Below are 22,612 nucleotides of genomic sequence, written 5' to 3' on the forward strand. Positions count from 1 at the left end.
TGCCCACTTTTTAATTGGATTATTTGGTTTTTGGGTGTTGAGTTTTACAAGTTCTTTATATATTTTGGATACTAACCCCTTATTGGATTTATCATTTGTAAATATCTTCTGTGGAGCGTCTTTCCATGTGCTGATTGGCCATTTGTATTCCTTCTTTGGAGAAATATTTATTCAAATAATTTGCCCATTTTTATTGCTAGTCTTTTTACTGTCAACTTGTAAGAGTTCTTCACATATTCTGAATATAAGTCCCTTATCAAATATGTGATTTGCAAATGTTTTCATGTATTTTGCGTTGTCTTAATTTTGATGAAGTCCAATTTATCTGTATTTAGTCACTTGTGTTTTTGATGTCGTGTCTAAGAGCCAAAAATCATGAAGATTTACTCTTAGATTTTCTTCTAAGAGTTTTATAATTTTAGCTATTACATTTAGATCTTTGATCCATTTTTAGTTAATTTTAGAATACAGTATGAGATGGGGGTCTAGCTTTATTTTTTTTAATTTTTTTAAAAATTTATTTATGATAGTCACAGAGAGAGAGAGAGAGAGGCAGAGACATAGGCAGAGGGAGAAGCAGGCTCCATGCACCGGCAGCCCGATGTGGGATTCGATCCCGGGTCTCCAGGATCGCGCCGTGGGCCAAAGACAGGCACCAAACCGCTGTGCCACCCAGGGATCCTTAGCTTTATTCTTTATTCTTGAAAAGATTATGTTTTCCCTGTGGAATTAATTGTCTTGGCATTCTTGTCAAAAATCAATGACTGTAAATGTAAGGATTTATTTCTGGACTCTTTAGTTCTAGAATTATTTTATACTGTAGTAAAGAGCTCAGTGTCTTTGTTTCTAGAGTGGTGATGGTAATACCCATTCAGTATTCTTGTGAAGAGTATTTTTTTAATAGAGTTATTGCTATTGTGCCTGTCTGTTCCCTTCTATCTGTAACCTCATCTTGTGATCAAAGCATAAGTATAGTTGGCTCCAATTAAAATTTGCTTCATTTGTGAGGTATCTTGGTGTTAGGCCTTAACTCTTTATTATTTTAAATGTTTCCTAAAGGTGCATGGCATTTAGTGTTTTATCTACTTTGAGGTAGAGTTAATGAAACAGATTTTGCTTTAAGAAACTGCTCTTGTTTAAAGTTACCTTTAAGTAACAGTCTCACAACAGTAAATATTGTTACTGTGATTTCTACTTATCACAGGTGATCCTTTCAAAGATGATCCTTTTGGAAAAATTGGTAAGTATATCATTGAACTCCAACTTAGCTGTAATTTGATTCTGCTCAATTATAAACCTATATTGTATTTAGAAATGAGAGATCAAAGTTAGTTAAAGGAAGTGGACTTCCTTTTTATTCAGTTTTTAAAACTGATATAAAGGCCCCATTAAAATGTTGTATGTGCCTGGCATTTTCAGAGAGAAAGTGATAGATTCTTGTGAATTTGCTTAGTGAACTATTAGCTTTACTTTTTAAAAAAATGACATTAGTGTTTATATTTTGATACTTTTAATAATCCTTAGACTGATTTCTCCTTGTTAGCCGAAGACTAGATGAGTATAGCGATCTATGCTACTACAGTGTTTAGAGCATTTTGTTTTCTAAGAATGCAATGTATGAATGGGGGAAAAGGGAACCTCTTAAAGAATTACTAAATGTCAGGCTTTATAAGATATTCTTTTCCTGGGATTTTACACTAGAATAAAGCAAATCTTGTGTCCATTTGTTATGCTTCCCAGACCTGTTCCAAATAATTTAGTTAGGTGAAAGACTATATTTAATAATATCACAAAGGAATTTGTGATTCCTCCTTCCCTAAAATTAGAATCATCAGCTAGAGGAATTATTTAAACTTAGCATACAGGTAATCCTTGTTTAATAAATATTGTAATTATTGATGTGCTTTGGGTGAATGATGAACAAGTAGGAAAAAGAATATTAAAGTTATTTTAGGTGCAGCTGTATATTTTTTATGATCAATAATCGTAATGCAAAGCACCTCATTTAGATCCTGCAGAAGTTCAAGATGTCTTTTAATTAAGACAATTATACTTTCAGGTGATAGTAAATTTGGTGTAGTAGTTTTTAGTCTTTCATATATGTGCTATATTTTCTTAGATCCATTTGGAGGTGATCCTTTCAAAGGTTCAGATCCATTTGCATCTGACTGTTTCTTCAAGCAGTCTTCTACTGATCCCTTTGCCACTTCAAGTACTGACCCTTTCAGTGCAGCCAGCAATAGCAGTAATACATCGGTAAGTGGGAGGGATAAAAACTGTTAAATAACAAGCGTCCTAAGTGAGTTTCTTGGAATATACAGTGATGAGAGGATCCTCTTTTAGATTAATTCTGATGGGCTATGTAAAAATTTCAGTCTCATCCAATTCATCTAGTTTTTGGTTCAGACTGGCATTTCACAGTGTTATCACCCCCCTATAATTGGCTGGAATAACTAATTTTATCTGAAAATCAAGTCCATCCTTAATAAAGATCAAATATTATTCCATTTGGGATATTTAAAATAAATGATTGGAAATCCATAAACCAGTCTTAAAGCTTTTCAGAAACATGTAGTATGCATTATTGAAATAATGAAAATTAACCTAAAAATAATATTAATGTTTTAGAAGATTAAATCATTTATATTATTTTATAGACACATTTTATACATATTTTGTTACACATACATGTAAGTCTTGTAAAGAAATACAAATTCCCACTGTTAGGCTTTTGTAATCTTTACAACCTTGCAAGGTAGATGTTGGTAGCCCTATTTTAACAATAAGGACACTGGGACTGGGAAGTAACCAAGGTCACACAGCTAAGTGCTTACATCTGGAGGCTATAAAAAATCTTTATATTATGGGTATTTAAACATACTCAAAATAGAGTAATATAATGAAATAGTCTAAGAAACCTCTATGTATCCATTACCCAATTTTAGTAATTATGAATGGTTTTGGAATTTTTTTGTTTTTATTTTTTATTTGGAGGTTTATTCTTTTAAGCAGGATGTTTCACATCTATAAGTAAAACAGACCCAAAAAAGAACAGTTGGTTGACAGGCATTTGAAGCAAAAATTTTGTCTTCCAATTATCTTAGATTAAGAATATTCTCTCAAGGGATCCCTGGGTGGCACAGTGGTTTGGCGCCTGCCTTTGGCCCAGGGCGCGGTCCTGGAGACCCGGGATCGAGTCCCACGTCGGGCTCCCAGTGCATGGAGCCTGTTTCTCCCTCTGCCTGTGTCTTTGCCTCTCTCTCTCTTTCTGTGTGTGTGACTATCATGGATAGGAAAAAATAAAAAAAGAATATTCTCTTAAAAGAGTAATTGATTCTATTAAAGTTAGTAGATTTTGATATTCTTTACTGAGTGCAGTAAGAAACAAAAAAGAAAGAAAGAAAGAAAGAAAGAAAGAAAGAAAGAAAGAAAGAAAGAAAGAAAGAAAGCAATTAAAGAACTATTTGGCCAACAACTAGTATTTTCCATTGGTGTAAAAGTGAGCAAGTGCCTTTGTAACTAAATATTTGTGGTTTCCACAGGCTACTGGATACTATTTTTCTACAACACTTAGTTTGCAGTATGGACCGATTTGCCAAATTCTTCTAAAATTGGCTGTAACCTGAATTATTTCTTTTCCTTTTACCTTATTCTAGTCTCTGATGCTTCGCTATTATCATTAAAGAGCAAGAAACCAAAAAAAAAAAAAAAGCAAGAAACCCAAAGTAGCTCTTCCTAATTTAAAAAATAAAACGAGTTTCTCCTGTTCCTCTTGCCTTTTGAAAAATTTCCACCATTTGTTGTATTTACTTTTTCTCTTTCCTCACCAGTTTGTGAAAGCAGGATTGCCCTTGCTGACTGCTCTTGTTTTCAAAATTAAAAACAGAACAGGAAAAAAAAAAAAAAAACAACAGAAAACCAAGTTGGCAATATATTAATAGCTATGTTTATCTCACCTCTTCCTATACCTAAGTTATGGGGCTAAGTTCTGTTCATGTGTTGCCCATTTAATCTTCACACTATTCCTATGAGCTCATGTTTCTATCCTCTTTTTTAAGATAAAGTAAATGAGGCTTAAAGAGGTTAAGTGATAGTAAATGGTAGAACTGAGTTCAAACCTTGGTCTATCTGACCAAAATCTAAGGTCTTCACCCCTGTAGTCTAAGATTTAAACTTAATTCTTCCCAACTACGGAGCCCTTGTGTTTTGTAATTTTTCTTCTTTTCAAACAGGCCTCTGATTATGTTTCTAGATCTGAATCTCCCCAGAAGTCTTTTCTATTCCCTCAAGGCTAATCTCTGCTCTCAGAGGGACATAATTAAAAAAACCAAAGCAAAACAAAACAACTGCCATTTCTTACTCTCCTAGCTAGTGTCTGGTGGCATTGTGTAGGTACTAAGTCATACAGTCAAAGTGGGGGGTAGATGGCTGATGTAGAAGGAAATTTCAGTGATAAATTTGGTGACCTTGTAGGAGGATGTTGGTACATTATTTCTATAAAATACCATCTGAATCGTAGTTGTGAAAATTACTTCTGTGTACTAAATTGCCTAATTATCAAACTGAACATAGCCTAAAGAGAGTTTTAATGGCCTCTTGTTCCTCCATAGGCTACGCAGTCCATCCTGTCCCCCTTGCTGTCTCAATGGCCTCTTAGGTGGTATATGAGGAAGGAATAGAAATTAAACCTGACACTCATGTAGGCCTACTTTTTCTATTTCCTTCTGTGATGGCTAATAAAATCTATAAGCTTTTGTTAAAAATAAGGCCTGTTAGATTTTTTTTCCCCGTGAAAGTCAAGAAAGAAAGCAAAATAATTGGTAACTTATGTCAGTGACTATCTCTCACACTGGTATTTTGACTCTAGTATTAGGAACCATGCAAAGTTACCTGGCATTACAGACCACATTAATGTTTTTCTTTGATTGCTCTTTATTCATTCAGCAGATATAATTAGAATATAAGCTAGTATGCTAGTTTTATAATAATATCGTTGGCATCAGTTAAAATAAGTATTATCATCTTCAGTTCTAAAAATTTCATTAGTGCTAATTACTTCTTTCTGCTAGTAGTTTAAATGGATTCTCTTTTATAAAGGGAGAATGTACTGCAAGTCCTGGTTAGCAATACTTTTCCCTTTTCAAATACGTTTGTTTTATTTGGAAATGTATCATTTGAGCTCTGCGATATCCTTTGACAGTCAATTGTAATAACAAGTTTCTTAATGATTAGAAATAGAGCCTGTAATACAGATGACATTGATAATCATGAGTCAGCGGAAATAAATGTTCCTAAACCCTTCTCATGTCCCTTTCACCTGTCTGCTAAGGCTTTCATTGGCCTCTTAACAGGGCCTTAATGCCAGAAAGAGAAGGTTCACTTTTCTTCCTAAATATGTCATTTGTTTGACTATGATTAAAAACCAAAATAAGTTAGGAAAGCAGTTCTAAAGCAGGAATCCCTGACTTCTGGTAAAGTCCTCACTCTGTAGCCACTCACCCTTGCGACCTGGTCCAGATTCTTACATGGCTAGTTATTATTGAAAGTAGCAAGATCTTTCTAGCAGAGCTCCCTCTCTCTGGTTTCCCTCCTTTACCCCCTCCCTTCATTCCTTCCTTTCCCTGCCCTTTCTTGGGAGCACATATATGTGTTCCTCTGCTGGGCAGAATGCTACAATTATTTTTAGATAACAATTACAAAATAAATATAGCATTTTCTGATATTAAGTACTAGAATATTTAAGAGTTAGAATAGTATACATCCTAAATGCAACATGTCATCCTGGAATAGGAGAAGGACCTTAATGGAAAAGCTGGTGAAATCCAAATAAAGTCTATAGTTTATAGTTTTGTACCAGTGTTAAATCCTTAGTTTTAATAGATGTACCATGATTATATGAAGTATTAATAACATCAGAGGAATCTGGGTGAAAGACATATGGGAACTCTCTGTATTTTCTTTACAACTGTTTTAGACATCTAAAATGACTTCAATATAAAAAGTTAAAATAGTGTATATTTGTACTATTAGTAACATAATGAAGAAAAGAGATGAATACCACCAAAGTCAGGGTAATAATTACCTCTACAGAAGAGGGATGAGATTGTGCTTGGGAGAGGGACACATGAAGACTTCTCAGGTGTTTGCAGTTTCTTGGAAGGTGATTACATAGGTGTTCATTTGATAGTTACTTGTTAACCCGCACGTTTCATATACCATTTTGAATGGATATTATATTATTCAATAAAAGCTTAGAAAATTTTGCGTCATTTCAGTTTAATGAAATTGCAAATCAGTAAGGGGAAACATTCCTAATACTTTGTCTTTCTTTCTTTCTTTCTTTCTTTCTTTCTTTCTTTCTTTCTTTCATCTATCTATCTATCTATCTATCTATTTATTTTAATGGCTTCTTGTTCTGGCTTCGACAACATATACTAATATTTTTAGTGGCGTGTATTTCTTAATTAAGAGCTTGTAAAGAATATTTTTATTTTGCTGTGACCATGAGGTTTCAGCTAGGAAACATTGCCTCTCTTAGTCATGATTTTGTGTTATTTGTTTAGGTAGAAACATTGAAGCACAATGATCCTTTTGCTCCTGGTGGAACAGTTGTTGTTGCAGCAAGTGATTCAGGTAAAGAAATAATTGATCAATTTCTTTGAGCAGTAAATAGTACCATTTTCTTTAGGCTTTTATTTTGGTGGGGGGGGGTCTCCAAATATATCTGTCCTACTTACTTATGTAAGGCTTTAAAACTATTGCATGGTTATAGCCAGTCGTAATCTACCAGTAGTAATGATGACAAGTGTGAGCATATCACTTTCTACTTTTCTTATTCATTTATCTCATTTATTATTTATTTATGTTATTACTAGAGGGGAGTGGGAGACAAGCTTCCAGTTATGGAATAAATAAATCATGGGAATAAAATGTACAGCATAGGAAATATAGCCAGCGGTATTATAAAATAGTGTTGTACAGTAACAGAAGGTAGCTATGCTCACAGTGAGCATAGCATAACGTGTAAACTTGCCAAACATTATGTTGTACACCTGAAACTAATATATAACATTGTATGTCAGCTATACTTAATTTAAAAAAAAAATCTTACTAGAATATGTACTCTAGCCAGTAAAACCAATAAAAGACCGTGTTTGGCAATTTCAAAGTCAGCAATGACTCATTTGGATCTTGGCCTAAACTTAAAAATTAATTGCTTCCAGTATGTAATGATAATAGCTTTACAAATAGTGGGTAAAATCTTTTAATAATACAGAGAAAAGGGAAATGTTACTATCCAATCTTCATGCTGTATTTATGGCATCTAATTTTCCATTTATCCTTTTAAGTGATATTTCCATTTTAAAGATCAGGAAAGTGAAGACCAGAACTTTAAGTAACTTGATGAAGATTATACATTTTACTAGAGTTGAACCAGGTGAAGCCAAGATTCAAACCTAAGTCTGGCAGTCTAAAAGCTTCTGTAACTTTCTCACTGTTCATTTAAAAATAAAACAGATCAACTATTGTGTAGGAGAGCAGGGAATTAAAGGAAAGTGGACTCAAACATGTAAATACCTCAAGTATCATGCTGAATAGGATTCCTTATTTTTCCAGATAAAAATAAGGTGAGTTATTCAGTACACAAATTTGCTGATGTGATAAGTTGAGGATTATGAGCATAAAGAAAGATTAGTAGAAATGCATTCACAATTTCTGGTATTGTACAAATTAAAACAAGATGAGATTTAGCAGTGTACATTATTTTCAGGTTGAAATTTAACTTTCAGGACGCCTGGGTGGCTCAGTGGTTGAGTGTCTGCCTTTGGCTCAGGGTGTGATTCCAGGGTCCTGGGACTGAGTCCCACATTGGGCTTCCCGCAGGGAGCCTGCTTCTCCCTCTGCCTATGTCTCTTCCTCTTTTTCTGTGTCTCTCATGAATAAATAAATAAAATCTTAAAAAAAAAAATTTAACTTCCAGCATGAGTAACAAAAAGGAATTGAATGTAAAAAGCAGATATGTAGAAAACAAGATGTAATGTAGTGCTGGGTATTGATATAAGCCAAAACTTAGAATAACAGCAATAAGGTTTCTAAAAGGCATATTGTAGTTAATAGTGGTTAAATTAATATATTTTAAAAATACATGTGCTTTTTTTTAGACTCTCATTATCAAACTGATGAATTAATATATTGCTAGGGATATTGTATGATTAGAAAGGATAACCTAGGGGATTCCTGGGTGGCTCAGCGGTTTGGCACCTGCCTTCAGCCCAGGGCATGATCCTGGAGTCCCGGGATCAGGTCCCACATCAGCTCCCTGCATGGAGCCTGCTTCTCTATCTGCCTGTGTCTCTGCCTCTCTCTCTGTGTCTCTCTCATGAATAAATAAACAAAATCTTAAAAAAAAAAAAAAAGGATAACCTAAGAAGGTAAAATGAAAAGTTAATATATTTATATAGGTGACTCTTGAACAATATGAGGGTTAGGGATGCTGACCCTCCCCTCACATGCAGTTGTAAGTCTGCATAAACCTTTTACTCTGCAAAACCTTTACTCATAGCATTCTGTTGACTGGCAGCCTTACCAATAGCATAAACAGTCTATTAGCACATATTTTGTATGTTACAATGTATTCTTACAATAAAGCTGGAGAAAAGAAAACATTATTGAGAAAATCATAAGGAAAATACATTGACAGTACTGTACTTCATTTATTGAGAAAAATCTGCATATAAGTGAATCCACATACTTCAAACCCATTGTTGTTCAAGGGTCAACTGTAATTATCTCTTGACTGCAATAGTAAGTGCCATGGAAGTTCATTAAAGTGGCAAAAATTTAAAGGAAAAGAAAGGGAGATCATCTCCATGTAGGGTAAGTTATGAATGGCTTCAAAGCAAAAGGTAGCCTTTGTGGTGTACCTTGAAAGAGTGGGCTAGGATTTTAGTAATAAGTAGATAGAAAGAGTATATAAAGCGAAAAGAGCCAATATGAGCAAGGAATGGAGGAGGCAGGGCATGTTCAAGGAAAAATGGATATATACATTTTTAAATTCTGTTAGTTACATACAGTGCAGTATTAGTTTTAGAGTAAAATTCAGTGATTCATCACTTACAAACAACACCCAGTACTCATCACAAGTGCTCTCCTTAATACCCATCACTCTTCTAGCCCATCCCCCACCCCCTCCCTTCATCAACTCAGGAGTCCCTTATGGTTTGTTTCTCTCTCTCCTTTTTTTCTTTGCCTCCTTCTCATAGGTTCATCAGTTTTCTTTCTTAAGTTCCACATATGAGGGGATCCCTGAGTGGCTCAGCGGGTTTGCGCCTGCCTTCGGCCCAGGGCATGATCCTGAAGTCCCAGGATCAAGTCCCATATCGGGCTCCTTGCGTGGAGCCTGCTTCTCCTTCTACCTGTGTCTCTGCCTCTCTCTCTCTCTCTCTCTCTCTCTCTCTCTCTCTCTCTGTCTCTCATGCATAAATAAATAAAATCTTTAAAAAAAATCCACATGTGAGTGAAATTATATGGTATTTTTCTTTCTCTGACCGATTTGTTTCACTTAGCATAATACACTCTAGCTTTGTCCATGTCATTGCAAATGGCAGGATTTCATTATTTTTGATAGCTGAGTAACATTCCATTGTACATATATACCATATCTTCTTTATCCATTCATCAGCCCATGGACATTGGGCTTTCCAAGAAAAAACAGCTATTTTGGTGAAGCTTATTTATAGATAGAGAAATCATAAGGTTAAAGCTAATGTCATAGATTAAATATTAATTGGTCTTGGTCTTCTCTTTCAGTTCCACTTCCTTACTAATTTTCTATAAAGTGTTAGAATAAATGATTATAATAGTCTGGAAGGGAACCAACATACATTGTTGTTAATCATCATCATAATAATAGATACCATTTATTGCACTGTTGCAGTTACAGCATTACATGTGCTAACCATTTTCCCATGCTTGGTCTCCCTTAAATCTCACAGCAACTATATGAGGTAATTGGTATTATGTTTATTGGACAGACAAGGAAAATCAAAACATGGAGAAATGAAACCATTTCACAAGGTTAAAAAAGAGTAATAGGTGAACCCACATTCAGATGAGGTCTCTGGTTTTCCACTGACCTCTTTGGTCGTTCCTTCTGTCTCTTTTGCTTATTTTTTCTTTCTCCCCCAATTTTTTTATGTTGTATTACTCTAGGTCTTAGACTCTGGACGGACGGACAGACCGACTTATTTATTTATTTATTTAATTAATTAATTAATTAATTTATTTATTTATTTATTTATGATAGTCCCACAGAGAGAGAGAGAGGCAGAGACTTAGGCAGAGGGAGAAGCAGGCTCCATGCACCGGGAGCCCGACGTGGGACTCGATCCCGGGTCTCCAGGATCGCGCCCTGGGCCAAAGGCAGGCGCTAAACTGCTGCGCCACCCAGGGATCCCATGGACCTCTTTTCTTATCTCTGTGTATTCCTTTGGGGATCTTACCTGATTTCATGGCTTCACATACTGTATATTTGTTGATTTAGATCACTAGCCACATCTTTTTTTCCTGAACTCTAAACCCCTATTTCTAACTACCTACTAATATCTCTACTTGAATATCTGATAGAGCTAACAAAGAACATCTAGTCTTCCACTCCCAACTTGCTTCTCTTGTAGCTTACCCCATCTCAACTCATGGTAATTTCATCTTTAATGTTGCCAAGACCTAAAACCTTAAGAGTTATCCTTGGTTCTTCATCTCTTTATCCCTAATCTGCCAAGGAATCCTACTGGCTCTTCCTTCAGATTACATCCAGCAAAAGATTTACAATGGCCTATACTTCCCTAACAATATACTTTATCGTTATTCCCTTTACTCACTCTGCTCCAGCAATGCTGGCCTTCTTGGTGTTGCTCAAACAACAGGCCAATTTCTTTGGCCCTTTGCTTTTAGCTGTTCCTTATTCCTGGGATGATCTTTGCCTATATATCCACATGATGATCTACATTACCTTTAATAAATTTTTGCCATATGTCACCTTGTCAGTGGGCACATTGTGGCCATCCTATTTAACATTTATAACTACCACCGCCTAGCCCAGCACTCCTCCCTTACTATTCTCTAATCTTTCATTATGACTTACTACTTTTCCACAAGCTGTATAAATTACTTTTTTTTTTCTTTCTTTCTCATCTTTCTCCTCCTGCCACTAGATTTTAAGCTCCAGGGAATTTGGATCTTTGTATTCACTGGTGTATCCAGAGAACCTTAAACTGTGCCTGGGCCATAATGTTACTGGAATGATGAATCAGTTACTCTTCTCACAGATCATATAGGATGGGAATGGGGGGCAAGGGATTGTTTAACAACGTTTTCCTGATAATGGGTTCTTTTTGTGCTGAGATGTACATAACATTTACCATTTTAATCATTTTTAAGTATATAATTCATTGGTATTAAGTACCATCACACTGTTGTGCAACCATCACAACCTTCATCTTCAGAACTTTTTCTTTTGAAATGGAAACTCTGTATCTATTAAATAAGAACTCTTCATTACCACCTCCCACTAGTCCCTGACAACCATTTACTTTTTGTGTTTATGAATCTGAATTCTCTGCATACCTCATAAGTGGAATCGTATAGTATTTTTGATTTTGTGACTGGCTTATTTTACATGGAATTATGTCCTCAAGATTCATCCATATTGTAGCATGTATCAGAATATCCTTCCTTTTTAAGACTGAATATTACTCTATTGTTGTATATATATACCACATTTTGTTTATTTATCCATCAGTAAATGTTCAGGTTGTTTCCACATTTTTGGCTTTTGTGAATAGTGTATACCTGTTCACGTCCCTGGTTTCAGTTCTTTTGGGATCTATACCCAGAAGTGGAATTGTTGAATCATATGGTAATTCTATTTTTAATTTTTTGAGAAACCACCATACTGTTTTCCAGAGCAGCCATCCCATTTTACATTCCCACCAATAGTGGACAAGGGTTCTTTTTTTTTTTTTTTAAGATTTTATTTATTTATTTATTCATGAGAGACACAGAGAGAGAGAGAGAGGCAAAGACACAGGCAGAGGGAGAAGCAGGCTCCATGCAGGGAGCCCAATGCGGGACTCGATCCTGGGACTCCAGGATCATGCCCTGGGCTGAAGGCAGGCTCCAAACCGCTAAGCCACCCAGGGATCCCCTGGACAAGAGTTCTAATTTCTCTATATCATCGCTAGCACTTACTACTTTCTGGTTTTTTGATAATAGTCACTTTAACAGGTGTGAAGTGGCATCTTACTTATTTGATTTGCATTTCCCTAATGACTAGTGATGTTTCATATGAGCATCTTTTCATATGCTTACTGGCCATGTATCTTCTTTGGAGAAATATTTAATACTTTGCCCATTTTTCAATCAGTTGTTTACTTTTTTGTTGTTGAGTTGTAGGGTTTCTTTATTTACTCTGAATATTAACCCCTTATGAAATGTATGATTTGCAAATATTTTCTCCCATTGTTGCCTTTTCATTCTGTTGATACTGTTCATTGGTACACAAAACTTTAATTTCAGTAAGTCCATCTTATCTACTTTTTCTTTTTTTGCCTGTGCTTTTTAGTGTCATTCCAAAATAATATAAGTAAATCCAATGTCATAAAAGTTCCCTGTTTCCTTCTTCTAAGAATTTTATAGCTTTAGGTCTTACATTTAGGTCTGTGATGCATTTTGAGTTAATATTTGTATTTGTTGTAAGGTAAGAATCCAACTTCATCTTTTAGAGTGGATTTTCAGTTTTCCCAGCACCATTTGTTGAAAGGACTTGACTTTTCCCCACTGAGTGGTCTTGGCATTCTTGTAGAAAATCATTTGACTATATACGCAAGGGTTTATTTCTGGACTCTCTCTTCTATTCCACTGGTGTAAATATCTGTCTTAATGCCAGTACCACACTGGTTACTGTAACTTTACAATAGATTTTGAAATCAGTAACTTTGATACCTATAACCTTGTTACTCTTTTTCAAGATTGTTTTGGCTGTTGGGGTTCCCTTGAGATTACATATGAATTTTAGGATGAATTTTCTATTTCTGCAAAAAAAAAAAAAATAAGCCATTGGGATTTTGATAGGGATTGCTTTGAATCTGTAGATTGCTTTGGTTAGTATTAACATCTTAACATTTTCCAATCCATGAAGTGGGGTATCTTCCCATTTAATTGTATCTTTTTAATTTCTTTCAGAATGTTTTGTAGTTGTCAGCATACATGCCTTCCTTGGTTAATTCCTGAGTATTTTATTCTTTTTTCATGCTATTGTAAATGAATTTGTTTTCTTAATTTCCTTTTCAGATTGTTCATTATTAGTATATAGAAATGCTATGGCTTTTTGTGCATTGATTTTTGTATCCTCTTACTTTACTGAATTCATTTTATTCTAAACAGGCTTTTTTGTGGAATTTTATAGTTTACTACAATGAGATCATGTTGTATGCAACAGAGATAATTTTACTTCTTTCTTTCCAATTTAGATGCCTTTTTTTTTCCTCGCCTAGTTACTCCGGCTAGGACTTCTCTGATGAATTGAAGTGGTAAAAGTGGGCGTCCTTGTCTTGTTACTGATAGAAAAAAAATTTCAATCTCTCACCGTTAAATATGATGTTCACTGTTGGCTTTTCATATATGGCCTTTACTATGTTGAAGTAGTTTTCTTCTTTTTTCTAGTTTGCCAAGTGTTTTTTATCATGAAAGGATGTTGAGTTTTGTCCCATGTTTTTTCTGCATCAATTAAGAGGATTATATGGGGTCTTTTCTTTATTCTTAATGGGATGTATTATATTGATGATTTTTGTAGTTAAACCATCCTTACATACAAATGAGAACTTATATCTTTCTAGTCTGCCATCTAGCTTATGTGTTGATTTGAATGAGAATCTTAGAACCAAAAACTTTTTTTTAAAAGATTTATTTATTTATTAGAAAGAGTGCTTGCACAAGCCCAGGTTGGGGGGAGGAGCAGAGGAAGAGACTCTTCAAATGGACTCCCTGCTGAGTGCAGAGCCCCATATGGGGCTGGATCTCATGACCTTAAGATCATGACCTGAGCTGAAACCAAGAGTCAGTCACTCAACCAACTGAGCCACCCAGGCACCCCTCCCCCACCAAAATTCTTTTGAGTTGAGTGGGCTACATATTAGTTGTGTTGGACTCAGTTGCATAGACCTTCCACAGACTCCAAAATACCAGAGATCTGAACTTTTCTTTTCTTTTCTTTTCTTTTTTCTTTTCTTTTCTTTCTTTTTTTCTTTTCTTTTCTTTTCTTTTCTTTCATACACATAAGGTCATCTAAACTTTGTTTTTTGCATTTTCCTCATTTAATCTTTACAGTGGTTATAGGGACAGGTACTGTTCTCATTTTAAGGATGAGGAAAATGAGGCTTAGATCAAGCAGTTTGCCCAAGGCTGCAGTAGTTGTTGCCATGCTCAGTGTCCAGTCCATGTCTTACTTCAGAGCTCATTTTATTAGCCACTTTATTATGGTGCCTTTGCCTTATCTTCATATCCAATCCTGACAATATTAAAATGGTATTGAGGTAATGCCACAGATTTTTTTCCTGTCAAACTTAACATTGCTGCCTTTGTTACAGCTGGTAGGAATCTTAGACATGCTATGGGCCAGAGTTTTCTTATCATTTTTCACAAAACTAACCTCCAAAGAGGTCATCAGAGATTTGGCAAATTATTGTTTCATATTTTTAAATGCTTTAATTTTTAAAAACTGCAAGTTAATTAAATATATGCATTCATAAATGTTACAAACCATATTAACATAGTGCATTGGTGCTTTAAAGTACTATCAGGTTAAGTGGTTTTTGTGCAAACCTCTGGATAAAAATTATTTTAAATTACTTTGAGATTGCAAGACTCTTATTTAAAAATTTATATAACTACTTCTTGGGTGAATTGGTCTTTCTTTCTTTATTTATTTCTTTCGGGGGGCGGGTGAATTGTTTTTCAAATAGAGCAACTAAAACCAACTATAGAAATAAGTTCAACTCCTGACTTTAAACATTTGTGTTAATCAAAATTGCTTCTTGGTTTTCACTGTCATTGTGATAAGTAAAATTATAGATTTGAACTTAAAATGATTTTACAGTTGAGCTTAGGTGGCTCAGTCATTTGGGCAGCTAGCTCTTGGTTTCAGTTCAGGTCATGATATCAGGGTCCAGGAATTGAGCTCTGTGTGTTGGGCTCCCAAGTTCAGCAGAGGGAATCTGCTTGAGGATTCATTCTCTCTCTCTCTCTCTCTCTCTCTCTCTCTCCTTTCCCTCTGCCCCTCCCCCCCCCCAGTCTCTCTAATAAATAAATCTTAAAATTATTTTAGAGTTAATTTTTAAAACCCCATTTATTTGTTTCATATTTTGGAATTTCATTTAAGATTTGAAAACTATTATCAAGCCTGATTTCCTAATATGTGGAAGGAAAAGCTAAGCCCCAGCCACACATCAGTTTGCTTCTCAATCCATGCCCATTGATTTTCCTCTGTGTTATTCTGCCTCTTTACTTATCTACTATGTAAATGAAAAAAAAAAATCCTTGGGAACCCAAACGTTTTATATAAAAGGGTGCTGGGAACACAGGGAATATAATCAGATGAAAAATGTTAAAAAAAATATTAAAGCATTTTAGTAAGAAACTTGTAGAAAATCCATGAAAGATTCTTGGGAGTAGATGGAGATAATTCCAGACTTCAACCTTACCGTGCCCTTGTTTCAACAACAACAAAAATAAGTAGGAAAGAAATAGGTTATTTGAAATAATCATAAGCAGTAACCTTTAGAAATCATGAAGTATAGCAGCTTTTTGGTCTGAGGACCCCTTTACATTTTTAAAAGTTAATGAAGACTCTCAAAGAGCTTTTGTTTATACGGGTTATATCTATCAGTATCTACTATATTAGAAATTGAAACTGAGAGATTAAAAAAATTCTAAGTCATTTAACAGCAATAATAATAAACCCATTACATATTAATATAAATAACATATATCTTTAAGAAAAATAACTCCAAACCAAAAGAAAATTGTGACAAAAGTAGCAATGTTCATACATTTTTGCAAAGCCCTTTAAATGTCTGCCTTAACAGAAGACAGCTGGATTCTCCTATCTACTTCTGCATTCTATCTGCTGCACTATATTGTTTTGCTTGAAGTATGTGAGATGAAAAAGATCTGCTTGCACGCAGATATGTAGTTGGAAAAAGGAGGGGTATTTCAATAACCTTTTTAGGTAATTATGGATATTCTTCTTTGATACTATACCAGATTTCACATATTTTAGTTTCTTTAATGTTAGTTGCAATGTGGTACATGAAACCATATCAATGTCCTTTTCATGCTCTGTTACATTAAAATCCATTGGTCTTATACTTTTTTTTTTTTGTTTTTTAAAGATTTTATTTATTCATGAGGAACACAGAGACAGAGAGAGAGTGAGGCAGAGACACAGGCAGAGGGAGAAGCAGGCTCCATGCAGGGAGCCTGATGTGGGACTTGATCCCGGATCTCTAGGATCACGCCCTGGGCTGAAGGCGGTGCTAAACCACTGAGCCACTGGGGCTGCCCTCTTTCTTACACTTTGAATCTTTTACCTATATATGATTTTGTAACTTGCATTGATCACTTGGGAAATATTGGTTCACTAAGTTATACATATCTTCCAAATGCTGACACATTTCATTGTAAATATTTTTTAAATTATACTTATTAATATTACCATTCATCTTATCAGAGTCTTTAAGTATTGGTATAAGGTTAAGATTAGGGGGCAGATAGAGCTTTCTAAGATTCTCATTTTCACTTGAAAGCTTGAATTTTTATCATCTGCAACCAATACTGTCAGTTGTTTTCCTTAAAGTGACATCCTCACTATTTATTTTGGAAGAAATGCCACCAAATACACAAATCTGAATAACCATTGTTTATCTGTTATTTCTTTCAAGTTTTGAAAAGGGCATTCCATGAAAAAAGCAGCTAGTTCAACTTGTTTCTCACACCATCATACAAGTGCTTTTCCTCCAGATAACCATCATACTTTGTACTCAGCAGAGGTGCCTTGTGTGTATTTCTGATCTTGTTACTCAGAATTTTATTTATTTATTATTTTTTAAGATTTTATTCATTCATGAGAGACACAGAGACAGGCAGAGGGAGAAGCAGGCTCCACAGGGAGCCTGATGTGGGACTCAATCCCGGGACTCCAGGATCACTCCAGAGCTGAAGGCAGGCACTAAACCACTGAGCCACACCATGAAGCAGATTTTTTAGTTCCCTCTAGTGAAAAGAGCCAACTCCTTTTCCCTCTAATTTTCTCTGTTTCCACAAACCACAGTAAAATCCCCTTTACTCAGAATTTTAAAAAGCTGTGTACCAAAGGGCACCTGGGTGGCTCAATCAGTTAAGCATCCAACTCTTGGTTTTGGCTCAGGTCTTCATCCTCAGAGTCGTGAGACTGAGCCCTGAGTGGGGCTCTGCACTCAGCACAGTCTGCTTGAGATTCTCATTCTCTCTCAAATAAATAAATCTTAAAAAAAGAATATATGTACCTAAGGATCATGATTTATTAAAACTTAATAATTTTTATTATTCATCAAGGACAGATATTTTTAAGCACAACTGCCCCCCCCAAGTTTGTGATGGTGAGAGATTTAATGGTTACCAACCAATTTGATGCTACTGCCTTGATACCCATTAAGACACCAGCAGATTTATCTACGTTGTTGCAAATATCAACACATTAAGAAATATAAATAACATCTTCATATTCTGAAAATAGTTTTAACCGTACAGATCTCCCTAAAGAGGTCTTGGGGACCTCTGGGCTCCATGGGCCACACCTTAAGAACTAAAAGATTTTCCTGTTGCCCTGGTCTCTATTCCCTCGGGACAGCTTGCTCTCAGAAGGTATCTGGGACAGATGTCTCCTTTATTCAAATGAAGCAAGAGAATAATCTCAGTGTCTTGGAGAAAAAACTGAAGAGTAAAGGTTATCTTTTTAGTTATGTATGAGCCTGGTGCTTCTGCTGTTCTCACAGTACACACTTCTTACGGTGGTCATGTCCAGTTCTGTCCTGTTTCCTAATGACTCCTAGATTTAGTCTTCCAGTATTGAACTCTCTCCTGAGCCTCCATTACCTTCAAGTTACCTGCTGGATATTTCCCCTTAGGTGCCAAGTGCAACAATACTTAAAATTGAAATAATCATCTTTTCCAATTAGTATTAGTATACAATTAGTAATGTAATAGTATTTCTACTTTCTATAGTAATGATACTCTTAGTCATCTTAGACTTCTCATTCCTCATCTCCAATACATTGCCAAGTCCTGTTGTTTTACCCCCAAACAGACCCTGATTGTTTCTCCTTTTGCTCAGCCTCATTTGGACCCCCATTTTGTTTTACCTGGACTGTGATGTTAAATCGCCTTCATTTCTTTACCTGCCAATCCATCATCTACATGACTGTCAAAATTGTCTTTCTTAACATCTGATCATGTTACTAACCACAAATCAAAGTCGCGAGCCCTGTGTTCCACACATATGTGTGGGTATAATTTTGTTATGTATATATTATTTATATTAGTTAATACAATGTTTAATATAGTATCTATATTATATTTATATATATTTAATGGTCTTTTACTTCATGCGTCACAGGTGTATATCTGAAAGTAAAGTTGCCACCTTATGAAGTATAAAACAGTACTAAACATCTTCTGGATATCCCATCTCTGTTAATAATATTACCATCTACGCAGTTGCCCAAGCATAGATTTGGGAGTCATCCTAAGTTGTAGCCCTACTTTCCCACCACAAAGCTTCTGGGACATAGCAGAGTCTCATTAGTTGAATGCTGAAGAAATGAATAAATGATTTGTTTCCAACTACTACATTATCATAAGATTTTGGGTTTTTTTTTTTTTTGTTTTTTGTTTTTTTAATTTTTTTTTAATTTTTATTTATTTATTTATTTATGATAGTCACAGAGAGAGAGAGAGGCAGAGACACAGGCAGAGGGAGAAGCAGGCTCCATGCACCGGGAGCCCGATGTGGGATTCGATCCCGGGTCTCCAGGATCGCGCCCTGGGCCAAAGGCAGGCGCCAAACCGCTGCGCCACCCAGGGATCCCCTATCATAAGATTTTGAATTGGTTGGAACATAAACAGCCTAGAAGAGGTTGTCATTATTAGGACATGGGTGCTTAAGGCCAACTGCCTGAACTTACTCAGGTAAAATTGCTAATTCCTTAGGTTTTCTTAGGCTCCATTTCCTAAACAATAAAATGAGGTTAATAATTATACTTAATGGGTTTGTTGGGTAGATGAAATGACATAATCTATGTTAAAGTATTTATTGTGTTACCTATTGCAGTAAATGGTAGCTGCTATTACTATTACCACTACTACTTTTTGTTTAATGGTTTTAAATCCTGGTTAATGTTACTTATAATATACTCTTTGATAGTTCCAAGTCAAATAGGGATGAGAGAGAGAGAATGAGAATGAGAATTGTTGCCAGCTCTCTTCCTGGAAAGGATTCTTTCAGTCTAAGATTATTTTCTCTTATTTTTAGTTTTTAAATCCTTTTGTTTGTGAAATGAACAATGTACTCTTTTTTTTAGTTTTTTTTTAACCTAAGTAAATCTGTCTCCTTCCCCTCCTCCCACTGATTTATGTACGTATGTTGTTTTTTTAATGTATTTATTTAGTTTAATAAAAATAAAATCCCAACCTCTGGAAATCACTGAGATTTAGAGAGATGGTATTATATTCCTAAGGTCACAAACAGGACTTTTGCCCTCTTTACTCATACCCCTATATTCCTGTTCTTTTTCATCAAGAAATACAGTGGTTAGCCAGGAAAAAAAAAAAAAAAAAGATTAATCTCACAGAACAGAAAAAAGATAACCTTTCAAAAATAAACTAAAAACCTAAGGTTAAGTTTTTGTTCTTAAAAATTAAATGATAAATCACTCCTATTACTAAAATTTAGTGATTATGATAGAGATGGACTTCAGCTATTTTTAATATTTTGACTCATAGTAGGGTTTTCTAGCATTTACTCCTTGTGCGTAGACACATCGTAGACTAAAAGAATACTAAAGAAAGCAAATGCAGGTTACTCAGTTTCTACATATACTTTATTTTGTCTTTTAAAAGTTTTTTCCACTTCATTATAGATGAGATTAGTTCTTGTGCCAGAAGATTTTTTGCGTGGAATATTTTACTGCTAACTGAGGAAGTGCAGAATCTTTCCAACTCTTAATTAAAACCTTATAGCATCCTGAGGATATAGAATGGAATTTGTGGTCTTCCCAGAGCATCTTTGACTCTAAAGGTAGTAAAATGCCAAGTAGGTCTTCATTTTTTACAGGCAATGACTCAGGCTAAGCACATGGATGTTCATGTGTTTTATTATTCTTAGTGTCTGCTTTCTTTCATGTTTTGTCTCTAATTTTCTCTGTTTCCACAAACCACAGACAATGACTGTCTCTTCAAGGCCACTTATTTTTTGCATGGAAAAATGTGTGTGCATGAGCAGGTGTGTATTTGTATATTTGGATGTAGTGTGTATATGTCTCTTTTTTTCTCCACCTCCTTTCTGTCCGTAAGTAAAAGAAAGTAAAATCTTTTTTGGAAAGTCTTCTTGGCCTCTTTCTCATAAACTAGCTGTTGCTTCTCCTTTACTGTCTTTGAACTTTAACATTTATTGCTGTGTAGCAGTTGTATACATATATATATACGTATATATTATATATACGTATATATTATATATATATTATATATATATATATATTACTCAGTTGAATCGTGAGTTCCTTGAAGGTAAGTGTTGTGTCTTATTCTCCTTTAAATCTCTAGTACCCAGCCTTGATAATTAGTAAATTTGATGGATGAGTGGGTCAGTGAGTGAGTGAGTGAGTGAGTGAGTGAGTGAATGATTTGGAGACTAGCTTGAGAAAATGGATTCTTTATTAATGACCAATACCTCAGATTATTCATGAGTATCTCTTAAAGGTTTTCTGTGAGTTTGAACTTTATCTCATGGCTTGTGAATGGGTCATGGAGAAAAACATTTTCTTCCTTTTCCCAGGATTCTCTGGTAGATACCTGTTCTTGGTTATTATTTGTGAGCCTTAAAACTGGCTTCCTTTATTCCTTGTTGGTCAGCTGGTTATGCTAAGAAATATTATGATACCTGTTTGGAAGATCCTTAATAAGTAGACAATTTCTTTCCCCCTTTTCTCGCACCATTTTCAATGAATATGAGCATCTTCTATTACCAGACCTTTTTCTAGGCCTTTAAGATACAGTATAGCACAAAGCAAAGTTCTTGTCTTTATAGGGCTTAAATGGGAAAGATAGGCAAGAAACAAATATATAAAGTACTCATGAATGCTATGAATTAAATCAAGGTAGGGATAAAAAGTGATATGTGTAAAATGTAGCTTTAAAGGAAAAAAGCTGTTAAAAGAAGCATGCTAAAAAAATTGATAAGGGTTATTTCTGATAATGAAATTATAGGTGATTTTAAAAATTACACTTTTATGTAATTTTCCAAAGTGTTAATTACCTTTATTCTTGGGAAGAAGAAGGTGTCAGTGACATCACATTCGTATTTAAAGCCTCATTCTGATGGTCTATAGCTCCCATGTGATCAAGAGGAAGAAAGCCACCTGCTTATTCCTCTCCAGATATTTCTGAGACTCCTCAGCACATGGTCTGGATAAGTTCATACTCAGTGAGTCTTTCCAGTTTCTGGACAGAACTCTACTTCATATCAGTCATGATCAATATCTGAGGAAATTGTTGCCAAAGTCTTAATTCTCCAATTTGGACAAAAGTGCTTTGTCATTCATCCAGGACACATTCACCAGTGTTTGGACCAATGCCGAATAGGTTGTTTATTCTAATGAATAAAGTGTAGAAAAACTCTAGTAAAACCACAAGTAGCATATTCTTTATATACAAATGTTGTGTATTTTATTAATGTCTTTCACAGTGTACACTTCATAATATTTTAGTGAAACTTGACCTAACTCCACACTGTTGACATATGTGTTATGACTTATAAAAGCTGTGGCAGAGAAACACCATGAAGCAGATTTTTTAGTTCCCTCTAGTGAAAAGAGCCAACTCCTTTTCCCTCATCCCCTTTCTACTAATCAGGAGAGCATCTGCACCCTGGTTGTGCCTCAACTGCTGTGGCATCAAGAATAACAGAGAAGGAGAAAGAAAAGAAAGCCTGAAAAACAACACTCATGACTAGACTGGGCCCCAGGCTGTGGGACTTAGATATGTAGTTATATAAAAGCATCTTTTATGGCTAAAGCTATAGAATTTCCTGTAACTCTGGACTTTCAGCATCCTCTTCAGGCTCAGAGTTGTTCTCTTCAGGTGTATCTCTAAAGGACTAATTTTCTTTATGCTTCTTCCCGCCCTCTTTACTTCCTCCAACTCATGACTGTCTTGGTAACAAAGCAAGCAAAAGTAATATATACCTTCTTGCCTCTCTTCAGCTTATGCCTGTGGTATACTGATTTTTAGAAGTAAAGACCTA

The 22,612-nt window shown here is 35.1% G+C and overlaps 1 protein-coding gene across 3 annotated transcripts in view; it reads left to right on the forward strand.

The window, feature by feature from the left end:
* The window catches only part of EPS15 (epidermal growth factor receptor pathway substrate 15), a 140,936-nt gene that overhangs the window by 107,512 nt on the left and 10,812 nt on the right, over positions 1 to 22,612 (forward strand). For all 3 annotated transcript variants that reach the window (XM_055341670.1, XM_055341669.1, XM_055341668.1), the window contains 3 exons: positions 1,205 to 1,240; positions 2,120 to 2,256; positions 6,564 to 6,633. In XM_055341670.1, coding sequence (XP_055197645.1) covers positions 1,205 to 1,240; positions 2,120 to 2,256; positions 6,564 to 6,633 — 243 coding nt within the window. The remainder of the gene's footprint in view (positions 1 to 1,204; positions 1,241 to 2,119; positions 2,257 to 6,563; positions 6,634 to 22,612) is intronic.

Source organism: Nyctereutes procyonoides, unplaced genomic scaffold (assembly GCF_905146905.1).
Source record: "Nyctereutes procyonoides isolate TBG_1078 unplaced genomic scaffold, NYPRO_anot_genome, whole genome shotgun sequence".
In the NCBI taxonomy this organism is placed as follows: domain Eukaryota; kingdom Metazoa; phylum Chordata; class Mammalia; order Carnivora; family Canidae; genus Nyctereutes; species Nyctereutes procyonoides.